The sequence below is a fragment of the Thermobia domestica genome, chromosome 7, assembly GCF_964235325.1.
Source record: "Thermobia domestica chromosome 7, izTheDome1.hap1.1, whole genome shotgun sequence".
NCBI lineage: Eukaryota > Metazoa > Arthropoda > Insecta > Zygentoma > Lepismatidae > Thermobia > Thermobia domestica.
Genome location: NC_137460.1, coordinates 106,073,680 through 106,087,284, shown reverse-complemented (window position 1 = coordinate 106,087,284; position 13,605 = coordinate 106,073,680). Strand labels below are relative to the sequence as shown.

General features: G+C 33.4%; 1 protein-coding gene across 2 annotated transcripts in view; it reads left to right on the top strand.

Moving 5' to 3' along the window:
- The window catches only part of LOC145690299 (muscle-specific protein 300 kDa-like), a 633,032-nt gene that overhangs the window by 474,322 nt on the left and 145,105 nt on the right, over positions 1-13,605 (top strand). For both annotated transcript variants that reach the window (XM_081765072.1, XM_081765073.1), the window contains 4 exons: positions 1,476-1,781; positions 2,965-3,291; positions 4,700-4,993; positions 6,720-7,052. In XM_081765072.1, coding sequence (XP_081621198.1) covers positions 1,476-1,781; positions 2,965-3,291; positions 4,700-4,993; positions 6,720-7,052 — 1,260 coding nt within the window. The remainder of the gene's footprint in view (positions 1-1,475; positions 1,782-2,964; positions 3,292-4,699; positions 4,994-6,719; positions 7,053-13,605) is intronic.

Below are 13,605 nucleotides of genomic sequence, written 5' to 3'. Positions count from 1 at the left end.
ATGTATTGTGCATATATAGATCAACCTATGTCCCTGAATTCTTCGTAGGCTCATATTATCTCCATTTAAACACAGACAATAATAACATCAAGTTACCAGTAATGAATACACACAATGAATAACAAATACAGTACACATGTTAATGTGGACTATAATTTCGCATATCCATGTAATATTACACGTTATTCTCGATGTGAAATGCAGTACAAAGTAATCATTTAATGCACCTGTGTTTGATAGGTGGCTTGTATTGTTTGTATACAGGAAAGCTTTTAAAGTAATGTGTAAAGAACTTACCTGTTTGCCTTCCGATAGTATTTTCAATCACAATTTTCATTCACTTGAACTTTCTTCGAATTACAAAAATCTTGTAGGGAAAGGTGAAGGAATGCAAAGGGAGACACCTACTAAAATTTAATAAACCTTCTGTTCGGACCACCATCTGTGATGATCTCTAATATATGCTGTATCAATTCATAAATACCACACAAATGAAGCAAATATATTAAAAAGAAACATCAATCAATCATAAATAGATCCTAATCGGAGCATAAGGAAAAAAGAAGAAAAAAATACGAAAGATACTTCAGAATAGACACCTTCATAATACAAATACCTTTTTTTTTCGGCTAAAACATGTGTATTTTTAATGGAGAGAACCTTCCTCGTTTACGGACACGGATTATCTTTTTTTACCCTCAGCGTTTTCGAAACCTCTTCATAACATACGGAAATTATTGTCAGCAATTAGACATGTAGCACAGAAAATACTTTCTGAAATTCGAAAATATATCTTCAGCTGATCCAGTAGTTACAAGTAAATTTCGATCACAAATTGATGTCTACAGGATTACATAACAGACAATTATTGCAGACTTTTTTTTTTTTTTTTTTTCAAGAAAGTCATAATCATCATGATTAATGAATTCTTTCTACATTTTTAATATTCAAATAATATTGTTGCGAATTAAGGAACTTTCATAGAAATGTAAGTGTGTTATACGCCCATATAAATACATCCTCCAGCAATTATTTTGTTTCTTAACATAAAAAAATTTCCACTCAGTAATTCGAACATTGAGTACAGTATGTCGAGATTAGCCTATATTCACATTTATAACTAATGAAGATATGAGTTGTGAGTAAATTTGTGTAATCTCTCTGTAATGGAAATTTCTCGTTTATGGATGAATGTCTGTTATTAAGAGGTTTTACTGTATAATTATTTGTTTACTTAATAAACATTTTTGCTTTATAATTTACATTGAATTCCCTTTCTTACGATAGTTATACTGTAAATACGTATAAGTTACTATTCTTAAAGAGACTGATGTTATAATCTCTTAGACCTCACCATTTCTTTTATATGTTTAATAGCTTGTTCGCAATCATTTTTTAAAAATGTTAAAATTGATTGGTTTTGTTGACATGTGTTTTGTTCAAGTATATCTTACTTGGCATTACTTTTCTTTCAGTCATTATCAGCAGATATCGCTGTCCACCACGCTCGAATAGTCCAGTTAATGACTATTGCTCACCGACTACAAGAAATAGTCGTCTGCAGTGAACTTGAAAATAGATACGATAAATATCAGGAAGAAATCGTGAAACTTCAAGATAATGTGAATTCAGGTCTCCAGAAACTTTTAGGCTTTAAAGAGACGTGGGGCCAATACGACTTTATGACGGAGAAATTAGAATGTTGGATTAGAACAGCTGAGAAGGACTTACGAAATATAAAGGATCGAGAATTCTCAGGAGCAAACCTTCGCCATTTCTGGGTAAGTTAACAAATCACTTATCTTTTGAGACCAAAATTCATCCCCTCCTTTAACTACAACTGTAATCAAGTGCTCCACAATTCTACATTTCCAATTCATCTTGTTCCTTGAAGGTAAATAAAGTACATAAACATCTGCAAATTTTAATATAACTACTCGGTTTTTCTTGTTCCGGTAGAAAAGTATACTACTTTCTTCACATGTTCCTATTTCTTATATTTTATAATTCAGATTCCGTAGTTTGTGTATCGTCTGTCAAAAGCATTCAAAATTTACAACTTGGAAGATAATAATTGGCAAAACTGAATGTACAAAATATACTTGCTTTTTCGTTGACTTACTTGCATCTAAACATATTTTTTTTTCTTAGTACGTGCGCTCAAAGATATATAATTAAGTGGTCTGTTGATGTATATAAAAATATATACAGCATATGATTCTTCAAAGTACATGAAGTTAAATTAACTCAGCCCTAATATTTTTATCAGGTACTCTGTTGGCACTGTCTGAATTACGAAGATTAATGTATATAAAGTTGAAAGGAAAGTAGGAAAATATTAGCACAGTTAATTTTATTTTGTCTATTTTGGAAGAATCATTTTTTTTTTTTTTTTTTTTGTAAATCTTTTTTTCTTATTTATTAAATATTTTAATCTTTTTTTTTTTTATACAGCAGAAAGTTTGAATTTATTACATGTGGAATGATTGTGTACATTAGAACGTTTAGTCAACTTATTGAACAAATAATCTGGATTCTCAGTTGTTAAGAATCGCTCATTGTTACATTTCACAATACTAATTTTTTTTTAAAGTTTTTTTTTTTTTAACGTATAAACAATTTTAATACTTCAACTAAGTATTGTATCATTTATGTTGTGTATATATATTTTAAAACAATTCATATCAATTCTCTGTGTTACGTATTATAACAAAAATAAATATGAAAGCTCATGGTATGAATTTTTCAGAGCCAAATTTCCTTATTTCATTGATCAGTAAATTTACCTGTAAAATTAAGTTAATGGCAGGCTTAATGTATGTGTCATGTTGGAGTTTATTGTAGATTATTAGCACTATATATTTTTAAATGTAAATCAGTGCTCTATAATTATTTTCTCTGTTTTTTTAAACTACTTTATATTTGTTTTATAATATATTTTTTAAATATTTGTTTCAATTGAAGGATCTGAAGGCCCAATTTGAGGTAAACCACAACATCCGTAATATAGCAGTATCTCACTTTGAGCAAGCAATGCGAATCATTCCCGTATCGGACGAAACTCTTCAGCGGCAATTCCATGCCCAGTTTGAAGAAAGATGGAGAAACGTTGCTGCTCAAATTAATGAAATCCAGTCAGCTCTTCAGCAAACCATCACTCAGGACGTGCCTATCAATGAAAAACTCCAGATACTGGAACAAGAACTAATTGAGTTAAGAAACACCTTAGATGACATGCACGGCGTCATCAGAACTGAGGAAGATCTCAATTTGTACATCGAGAGGTTACAGGTAAGTTAACCGAATTTTTAAGGAGCACATAGTTGTAACTACTACTACTAATATTTCTCCTTCTTCTTCTTAAACCATAAGATTAGTTTACTATCGGAAAAAGTCTCACCATCGCATCCCATCTTATGTCAGCCAATCTTGTTAGTATCCATCTTCCAAAGATTGTGGTTGATATTTTTCTGCTTCTTCTTTGTTTACTCAAAGATTTGTCTTCTAAAAGAATCTCAACTAAAATTTTATACATCCTGAACACATGTCCTATGCGGGTGAAAGTCAGAAACATTGGTTCATATGGAGTAAATATATTTAATTTGCTTTCCTATGAAAAAGTAATTTTATCGTGTACGTATGCATCAACTTGTCATACAGCTAATACAAATTTACATACAGGTAATACAGCTAGTTTATTAACTGAACTGTTAGGCTCACTGTGCATGCGAAATGATCACAAAGTATAAATAAAGACAAATTTATAAGTATCTAAAATAAGAAAGTTTATTATTGTTATTATTATTATTATTATTAGTTTCGTCTATTTTACCGTTTTAAAATATATGTAATTATATTTATAAAATATTAGCTTCAGTTGATATTATACTTCACAATATGTATGAAATAAAAAAAAATAGAAAGATTCTGTCTTATTAAGTAAACTGTAATTCATCATCACATAAAGTTTCATTCTATTTGCTAATTATACTTGTATAAAATTATTAATTATAATTTTAAAGAAGCAGTCAAGTTCAGTTATATAAAATAATAAATAGTGTTGCTAAAATTTATACTGAGCACAGTAAGAAGTATAATTTTTGCTTTCTTTTTCTTGAACATTTAATGAAGAGCGCTTAAGGTGAGTTTACAGGAGAGTTATTAACGGTAGATGTCACCACACTTTTTCTACCTTTTCAGTGTATTTGTAGGGAGCAACAACATTCAAAATAACTCAAATTCAAGAGATCCATGCTAAAACTTCGTCCAAAGACAAGTTGAATCAATAATTCAAGAATAATATGGTCAAACTTTAGATGTTTTGTTTTTTCATTATTGAGGAAGTTCCATTACCAGAAGTATGTTTCTGAAGAATAAAATTAAGCGCTCTCAACAATGAATAAATAAAATAATTACAAAGTGTACTGATTATTTTCTAATTATTTATTCAAATTATCTTTGGACAAAGTTTGAATGTTGATCTTTTGAATTTGCTAGAATTATTTTAAATATTGTCGCTCCATGCAAAATACATAGAAAAGATGAGAAAAACGTGCTAATATCTATTGATTACTAGCGTTTCTTTACACCCATTCTAATATGTATAATATCTCTGGTTCTTACGGTCTTATTAATTGGTTCTTTCATGACAGTCTTTTCAAAATTCATATATTTGGTTATTTGTTTATTTTAAAATCAGGTTCTGAGTCAACGAGTAGAAGGCGCGCAGGATGAATTAGGCCGATTGGGAATTCTTTCAGCTACGGAGTCAGAAAAAGTTGGTGTTCTGATTGCAACAGCACGTCGTCTAGATCTCACAATTAGCGAAGAACTTGAAGCGTCCACCGTGTTGCGAGAAAAATTCCAGGCGCTGGTCAAAGGGCTTGCTCGTGTTAGAAAGAATCATCAGAGAGCATTTACAGTACTGGACCAATGCAGTGCATGCGAGAATCTTGAAAGAGAAGTTGTTGAACAAGCCGTCAATAATTGTCAGGTAAGTGAAATAGTATGTAGAACTAAGTAGACAATTTCCTTCAACAGCTCTTTATATAGAGCCCAACAGAACAATCTCCTGTTTCAAAGCTGAATAACAAATATCGTAGATAGTGCCCAAGTTTTTAGTATATCATCAGAGATAGAACACTTACCATTTTGTTTCTTCAATCAAGAATTGTCGGAAAACCAATTAAATAATGTGACATATAGTGCTAATAATACTGTAAATCAGCAAAATTGATACTGAGTACCCGTTTACAACTAAACAATTTCCGAAAGTCTCACTTTATTTTAAAGTTACATTGTGCAAGTGCCTTCTTCTGTGGTTTCCACCTTGAATACCCTATTTCTTACTAAGCTGTTTACCGGTATTATATTGTTGCAATTGTATATCAAATGACATGTCCGAATTCGTCGGTTGTTTAAGGCTTCTACTAGAAAACTAGGAAGAAATCACAGTGATTTGCAGTGCAGTAGGCGAACACGTCACCATATAGAAGAGTCAAAAAGTTCTTTTAGCACTTCCATATAATCTTTCGTCACTTGTACATGAAGTTCTGTCCTCCACTATCAACTCTTAGCTTAAGAAACAAAGTACTCGTTTTAATAATACAGTAATAGTTTCCATAATATCATTGTTGTTTAGTTTTGAAATGATGGAGAGCATTTTGCCGAATGTATATTCCATTAAGGCAAATATACTGTTTCGTCTACACTAAAAAGTAGCCCCGCCAATGTCTACAGAACTTCTTTAGAGTATATAGTGTCCACCAACAGCTAAACACTTGTATGCACGGTTTAACAGGTTCTTGCTGGGTAATACTGCTGATACCTGATATTCTCCTTCAGTTCATAGATTGTGTGGGTTGTTTTGATACACTCGTTCTCGTACTTTTATTTTCCTATAAATAAAAGTAACATTTCTATAAATCTGGTGACCACGGCGACCATAAGTCTCCATTCACGGTTCACTCAGCAGTAAACAGTTCATGAAGATGAGCAAGTGATCTCTTAGACATGTGACAGGTCGCCCCATCCTGCTATAAAGAAAAGAAAAAAAAAAACTCACGTTCTTCTTGTTAGCTATTGAGCAGTCATCCAAAATGGTCAGGTACACATCTATATTGACTATGTTGTTAAAATGTTGTTAAAGAATATTTGACTAATAACACGTGTTGCAAGCGTAGCACATTACACACATCTTCTGATGATATAAGGGCACTTCGTGTATTAGGTGCGGATTTTCTGACGCTTTTAGGCATTTGAAATTGTAGGATATATGTATATATAAGAAATAAATGCTAGAGAAATAGCTAATTTTTAAACTTCAAGAATAGATACCAATATTACGTACCATTGCGTACCACCAGAAAAAGCACTTTTATAAATTGTATAAGATGGATAGATTGTTTTGATTACCTGCATTTGTATCGTCAAATTTCAAATTTGCATAATCTATTTGAATATAACGGAAAAATAAATTTAATAAGATATCTTATCATTGTTTCAGTCTGTTATAATGTGATGCAAATAGGTAATACACAGTATTGTAAAAAATACGATTGTAATATTTCATGATGAGCTTCCTTCATTTTAATAAAGTTAAAATTACGAACATTTAAGGGCTAATATATACCTATATGTAGAATTTGGTTATTGTAATTATAGAAAATTTCGAACACTAGAAGTAAGTTCTACAAAGGAATCTCTCTGTTGCATTCTAGGACTTGCAAAACGAACTTCGATGCCAGCGCCAAGACCTGTTGTATCTCCGACAATTGCTTCATAGTCTTCCTGTAAGTTTACGATTAACAGTTAGTCCCTCGCAAGTGGAGAAAGAAATATCCCAACTTCAAGATGAGCATCAAGTCATCGAGAACCGCTGTGCCCAACTGTTGCAGCTGTTGAGAAACCGATTGATGATGTGGCAGAGATTCGAACAGCAATTGGAAATGGTACAGCAATGCGTTCAAGAGGCAGACTACATGATAGAACTGCTGACCGTTCAGGGAGCCTTAGACTATGAGCGATTGTGTAAAGCAACAGAACGGCTGGAGGTGAGTACTGTTCTTTATTTCGTTATTATTTATTTGGATTCTTTAAATCTTACTTTTCAGTTTGAGCTGCTTTAACTTACTGACACAAATAATTAATGATAATTTATGAATAAACACAACAGCAAATCTACTTTCCATCCCTTATGCTTAAATAATTGGTTTAATAGAGTGTCTGTTTACTTGAACAATATGAAGAACCTGGAATTTATTTTTTGGCCTGAAAAAGCCTGGAATTTCGCTAGAATGCCCGTAAATGTTGTGAACTTCTTTTATTTAATTAAGATTTCGTTTATATTTTGAATTCCCGTTATCTGAATGTTTAAAGAGAAAGAACATTTAATCATGACACACACACACAAACATACACTTGAGTATGCAAAAAAGCATTAAAACAATCCTATGTGTTTAACTAGTAAATTTAGAGAGACTCAATGAAGTATGTCAAATAATTTTATGCTAAAGTTAATAGATCAAATTCCTTTTTGACTAATAAAGACCCACATAGACATAGTGGGAGAGAATAAGACTTATTTTTATTTTTTATTTTGTTTTATTTATTTATTTATTGATAGGATTTATGAGAATAATTCCTCTCCAAAAAGGATACAGAATATTAACATCTTCGAGAGAATGTAGCTGAAGGGATTGAATATGAAATAAAAACAAGACACTTACGTGATTTTAACGAGAAATATGTAAAACAAACTCAAGTCAAACTTCAGTACTTCTGAATTTCTATAGGTTGTCATCAGACAGTAATGAGAAAATGTATATGTCGTTGGTATTTAACGAGCTTGGTGAGGCTGTATATTCGTGTACCTGCATTTTAACGTGGAATCCAAGCTATGTGTGATCTCACCGAGAGTTGAAACAAGGACTGCGCATAGAAACAATAGGTACGAGTATTAATTAGGGATGGCCAATTCCGGAATTTTTACTTTCCATAACCCGGAAAGTAAAATCGGAAAAATTCCGGAATTCGGTAAAATTCCAGATTCCGGAATTTTCCCGGAATCCGGATTCCAGAAAATTTTGGCCATCCCTAGTATTAATAAAGAAACAACAAAACTAGTGTGCGATACGAAAATTAACAAAGTAATTTAAGCTAAAGCCAAACAAGGAGAGAACATGTATGAAGAAGGTGTACAGCTCTCTGCTTTCCAAGTTTAATATAAAGGCCTTTGAAGGTTGCCTTGTTGATATATCTACAGTTAATATTCGTGTTGCTTAAGGATGCACTTGTTAGCAGTAGACTTTAGTATAAGGACTGTTGCATTTGGACAGTCCAGTGTCGGTAGAATATAAAAAGTCATTCCTTTCAACGCAATTACTATTGTAGATTATAAAATTACCGCTTCCGGTTTTAGTACTGTAATACAAATGAATATGATATCTTTTTTTCGAACGTTGAATCGATGCCATGCCCTGCTTCTCGATATCTTTTACTATTTTTACTACGTAAATCTTATATTGAAACTAGAAGTATTAGTAAACGTTTACCATTTCTCGTTTTAGTAGATTGTTACGGATAGATATGATGTCTTTTCTTAACATACTTAATCAATTTCAAAAAACAACTTATTGCTATCTATTTCTGTTTTTGTTGTATGATGATTAACGTCGAAACATGATTAGGAAGTGATGGAATTTATTAGTACTCCCGGTTTTAGTATAGTAATCTGGGCGGAGATGGCATTCTTTCTTGAGACGTTGAATCCATTATAATTATTATAATTTCAGTCCTTTGGCTATTAAAGTTGAAACTGGATTAAGGTTATTTCTGCCACTTCTGATTTGACCCTGTATTTCTCCCTTACGTTAATGGAGGAAAGGGAACCTATGTAATTCAATATTGATATCGGAAGTAGTAGTAAGTTTCAACCACTTCCGGTTTTTCCGGTTTTGGGAGAGCGTTACGGGTGGAGTTGGTATGTTTTGTTGATACACTGAATCGATTCCAGAAAACCGCTGGTCGTTACCTAGTACCATTTTTGTTCTATGGCGATCAACGTTGAACAATTGATTTCTGTTACTTCCGGTTTTAATATAGAGTTACCGGTTACTTCCGGTTTTAATATAGAGTTACCGGAGGTTATGGAACCTATTCTGGGAAGGGGAATCGATTAAAAAAAAAAAAGGTTCTTGATACCTTTCACCTTTTTTCTCTCTATGAAAATCAATATTGTAACGGAAGTATTAGAAAATTTTACCACTTCTGTTTTTAGTACAGTGTTATGGGTAGAAACGGTATCTTCTCTTGAGACGCTGAATCAATATCAAAAAACAGCTTGTCGTTATATGGCGTTGAACCCAGAGATACTAGTTAATTTTTATTACGGCGTGCGTGTTGTAATAGAGTTTTACAGGTGGAAATAGTATATTTCCCTGGCATGCTAATCGATCCCAAAATACTGCTTGTTGCTATATATTACAGCTTTTGTTGTATGGCAATCAACGTTGAAACCGGAAATACTAGTAAATTTTTATTACTTCTGGTATTAGTTGAGTAATACGAAGGAGATAGTATTCTTTCTTGAGACATTAAGTAGATTTTAAGAAACCGTTAGTCACTGCCTGTTATCAGGTGGCGATAAAACTAGAAAACCCGAAAAAAGTCGAGTAATTTGAGAAGACCGGGAAAAGTCAGGGAATTCTGGTAAGAGTTAGGGAATTTTGAAAAATGAGGTTTTATAAACGTTTAAAAATGAAAATTCTAAGATAATTTCAGATGTGGTTGTTGTGTGGTTGTTGTGTGCTTGTTTTTAATTGCCAACTTTAAACTTAAAAATCTATCTGTGTTTTCCACATATGTTGTGCAACAAACTTATACACTGTTGTGCGCATTATCTTTTGCTTTCGCTTGTGCAGTAGAATATCATATTTGTGAATCATCCACAAAATGCAAGTGGCTCAACGATTCAATGATCAATTCATTTTCAGCACATGCATAATTCCAAACCGTTTTCGTTTTCACTAGTTTCAATTTTATTAGAGTTCCCTGTCCTGCATTAGGTGAAGCTAGCTAATAACGCAAAATTTGGATTTTGGAATACATTTTGTAAATCATTTTATTTTAGCTTCTGTGTTTTCATTGTAATGTATTGCAATTCGCAAAGAGGTTTATTTGGGAAATGCTTACGAGTTTATGGAAACTGTTGATGCATTTGGTCTACACTCAGTGGATAGCTGGAATAGTTTAATCGGAATTCTGATTTTTAAATATGGGATACGTCTATAGGTATTTTAAGTGCTCTGTACTTTCTGCGTATAATGCAATATTTATCAATTGTTATATATTAATACCTACATATTTAATCATTTTTCATAAATAGTTGTACATTTTTAATGATATAATAATGGTAATGCGTCTAATAAGTTTTTTTAAAAATGTTTATTCCCTTTTTAAAATTATTCTGATCTTAAAAAGTGAAGCAGCAATTTGCGAACAATATTTATGGTACATGAATTCAAATAAAGTTTCAGTTACTTTCTCCCTCTCTCTTTAATCATTATTTAAAACGATATTTTGTATGCTTTTTCAATGCCAATATAAAATATTCAGAGTACTATAAAACAAAATTCTTTCAGACAAGACGTATAAAAATATTTTGTAGCTGGAATACAGCTTGAGAGAGCGGCACAAAACCCATTCTAAGGGTTGGAGGGTGTGCCATGGGTACGTCCCTGCTAGCACCCTTATCCAAAAGTACGAAACAAAGACTGGACTTCTTATCTATAGTGTGGCAACCCACCTGGAAAATCGGGAGAACATGGAAAAGTCAGGGAATTTACAAACACCGGGAAAAGTCAGGGATTTTTTCTTTTTTAAAAAAAACGGGAATTTCTGCTTCGATGAAAATATAAGTATTTACTATCTATCTAGCCATTTAGCCTCTCTGTTTTCATTCAAAATTCTCTCGATCCAAAGTCCACTTGCAGCAATAATGAATCACTCAGTACTTCGGTGCTACCCGAGAGGGCGGAACCGATGCTGTTAGCGTGACCTTCAGCCAGTCAACACCATGGTTGCAAACATGGTCTGTCTTCTGCTGTGCCAAAGCAAGTCGACTGTCACGTGATTAAGCAACAGCGCTGGTAATGTTCTGTCGTGCGTATTATATAATTATATTAAATCATAGTTACATTTTAAATTGTGTCTGAAATGGCACTGTAAATGCATGCATGCAGTCACAGACAAATATGTGAGTGATATATTACCATTTCATATCGTCAATTTGCGGGGCCTTGGGCGCAGTGGCGGCTTTTTAAAAGTTTAAATTTTATCGGTAAAATTTTAAATTTTATCATTACGAGCTAAGGATAGGAAACTTCATGCAGCATCATAAAGCTGTATAAAGGAATTAGACATCAGGTAAGCTTTCTTCCTTTAACTTGTATCGATAAAAATTTAATTTTTATCGATATGATTTCCTTCAAGACCCGCCACTGCTGGGACGAAGGAAAAGTGTAGAAGGGAGAATTCCATCTTCGGCGTTAATAAATTATTTTGTTAAATTCGAGACATTCGTATTACTGGTTTTAATATTGCATAGGTGTAACTAGGTGGGGCTTAGGGGACAAAGAAGTTGCAAATTTTGCGTTGCTGTCACGCAAGTCAAAATGTGTTTCGTGGAGCACATTCCCATCCGATTTGCGTCAAGACAACGCAAACTTTACTTAGTATTTTACGGTACACGGTATAGCAATTATAATGGGATTTTGCATTTCTTGCGTTGCGTTGCAAAAGAGTGCTGCCAAAGAGAACTAGTGTAAAAACGCAATATAGCGTAAAATATGCAATACCTACTTCGAAAGCAACCTACCTCTTGCAGGCTATACCGGAATTGATTTCTTATTAATAATTCTTGAAGTATAAGTAAAGGTTGTGTAGCCAATACGAAATTATTCCTCTTGTATGTGCGGCAGTAGTTTGTTGTCTACGCTTACCTAACCTTGTTGTGTCGAAATCTAGTTGTCGAGTTTCTTAGTTTAGTTTAGTTTAGTTAGTTTACTGAAATCGCATGTTACCTCGCACTTATGTCTAAGAAGTCAGCGTTTTCAAACAACTGGATGTTGAATTCAAAATTTTCATTGTGGCTTTCTCCTGTGAAACACAGTAAGTATACAACATTTTACAAAAATTTGGAGAACTATTTTTAGCCTCAGCAGTATGGGCAAGCAGGCTGTCACTAGCCACATGCAAGGAAAGAAACACAGTGCAGCTGTTTAGAACTCGTTGGTCAATCAGCTGATTTCAAGTTTTTGTCAAAAGATCGAAGTGGTTAGTACTGCTGTTGAAAATCCAGGATCGTCGTGTATCAGTGAATAGGTGGCCTTAAGCGGCTTCAGATGTATCTTACACTATTGTTCATGGGCTTGAACTACTGTCTAAAAGTGATCTCTACAAAACTACAAAACTGCAGGCATTACGTTATTAGATTTGATGAAAGCCTTAACAAAATCTCACAATTGCAGCAAATGGACCTCACGATTCGCTTTTGGGATATGAATGACAACCAAGTTTCGTCAAGATGTTTGAATTCAGTTTCCCTCATACATTCAACGTGTACAGACATTGAATCAAGTTTGAAGAGTGGCGTCTTAGGTTGAGACCTGAAAAAAATGGTTCAAATTTCCACGGATGGCTCTCATATTAATTTCAGGTTTCTTAGTGAGTTGTAGAAAGATCTTGCATGTTCACGTTCAAATCCAGTCCGTCTTGATATTGGAAGTTGTGGGCTGCATACTATGAACTGTGCTGTCAAAGCTGCCATGCAAGCAACAGGCTGGAAATTAGAATATCTGAGGGCTCTTTACAATTTATTCAAAGATTTTCGAGCTCGTCGAGCAGATTATATAAGATTCACAGGATGTTCCATGTTTTCTTAATAAATAAATAAATAAATAAATAAAAGCATTAGATGGACGGAAAATGCAGAGGTTGCATCCCGAGCCATTGAAATATTACCACATGTGATGAAATATGTGCAGCGGGCTGCTGACGAGAGGAAAGTACCAGGATGTAAGAGCTTTGATACTATAAGAAATTCCATAAATAATTAGTTCCTTGGTGCAAAACTAGGTTTATTCACAACATTAGCAAAGGCTGTTGAACCATTTTTACGCAAATTTGACGGAGAGGCTTCCTTAGCTCCTTTCCTTGACAATTCCGTTGTGTTGTTTGTAGCTGGTCGTTTTGTGAGTAGGCAAGCCGTTAGTGAACATTACGTTTCAGAACAATAAAAACCTGAAAGAAACTATTTTGTAAACATTGGCTATACATCAAAGGATGCTTTACGAAAAGCCAGTTCTATGTCTCAAAGAGAGATTCTTGAATTTCGCAAATTGTCATACAAGATGTCAGAAATTTGTAGTAAAAATAATGGAGAGGTCCCTTTGAAATCCAAGCTGACAAGAGCAATTTCGTTTCTGGATCCAAGCGTATTTGAGGATGACAAGGCAGCTGCAGACTGTCCAATTGTCTGGAAATCGTGGTATCCAGAAGTTGACTTTCAGGAGCATTGGCTAATCAAATCGAAGGAGAATTTAAAAC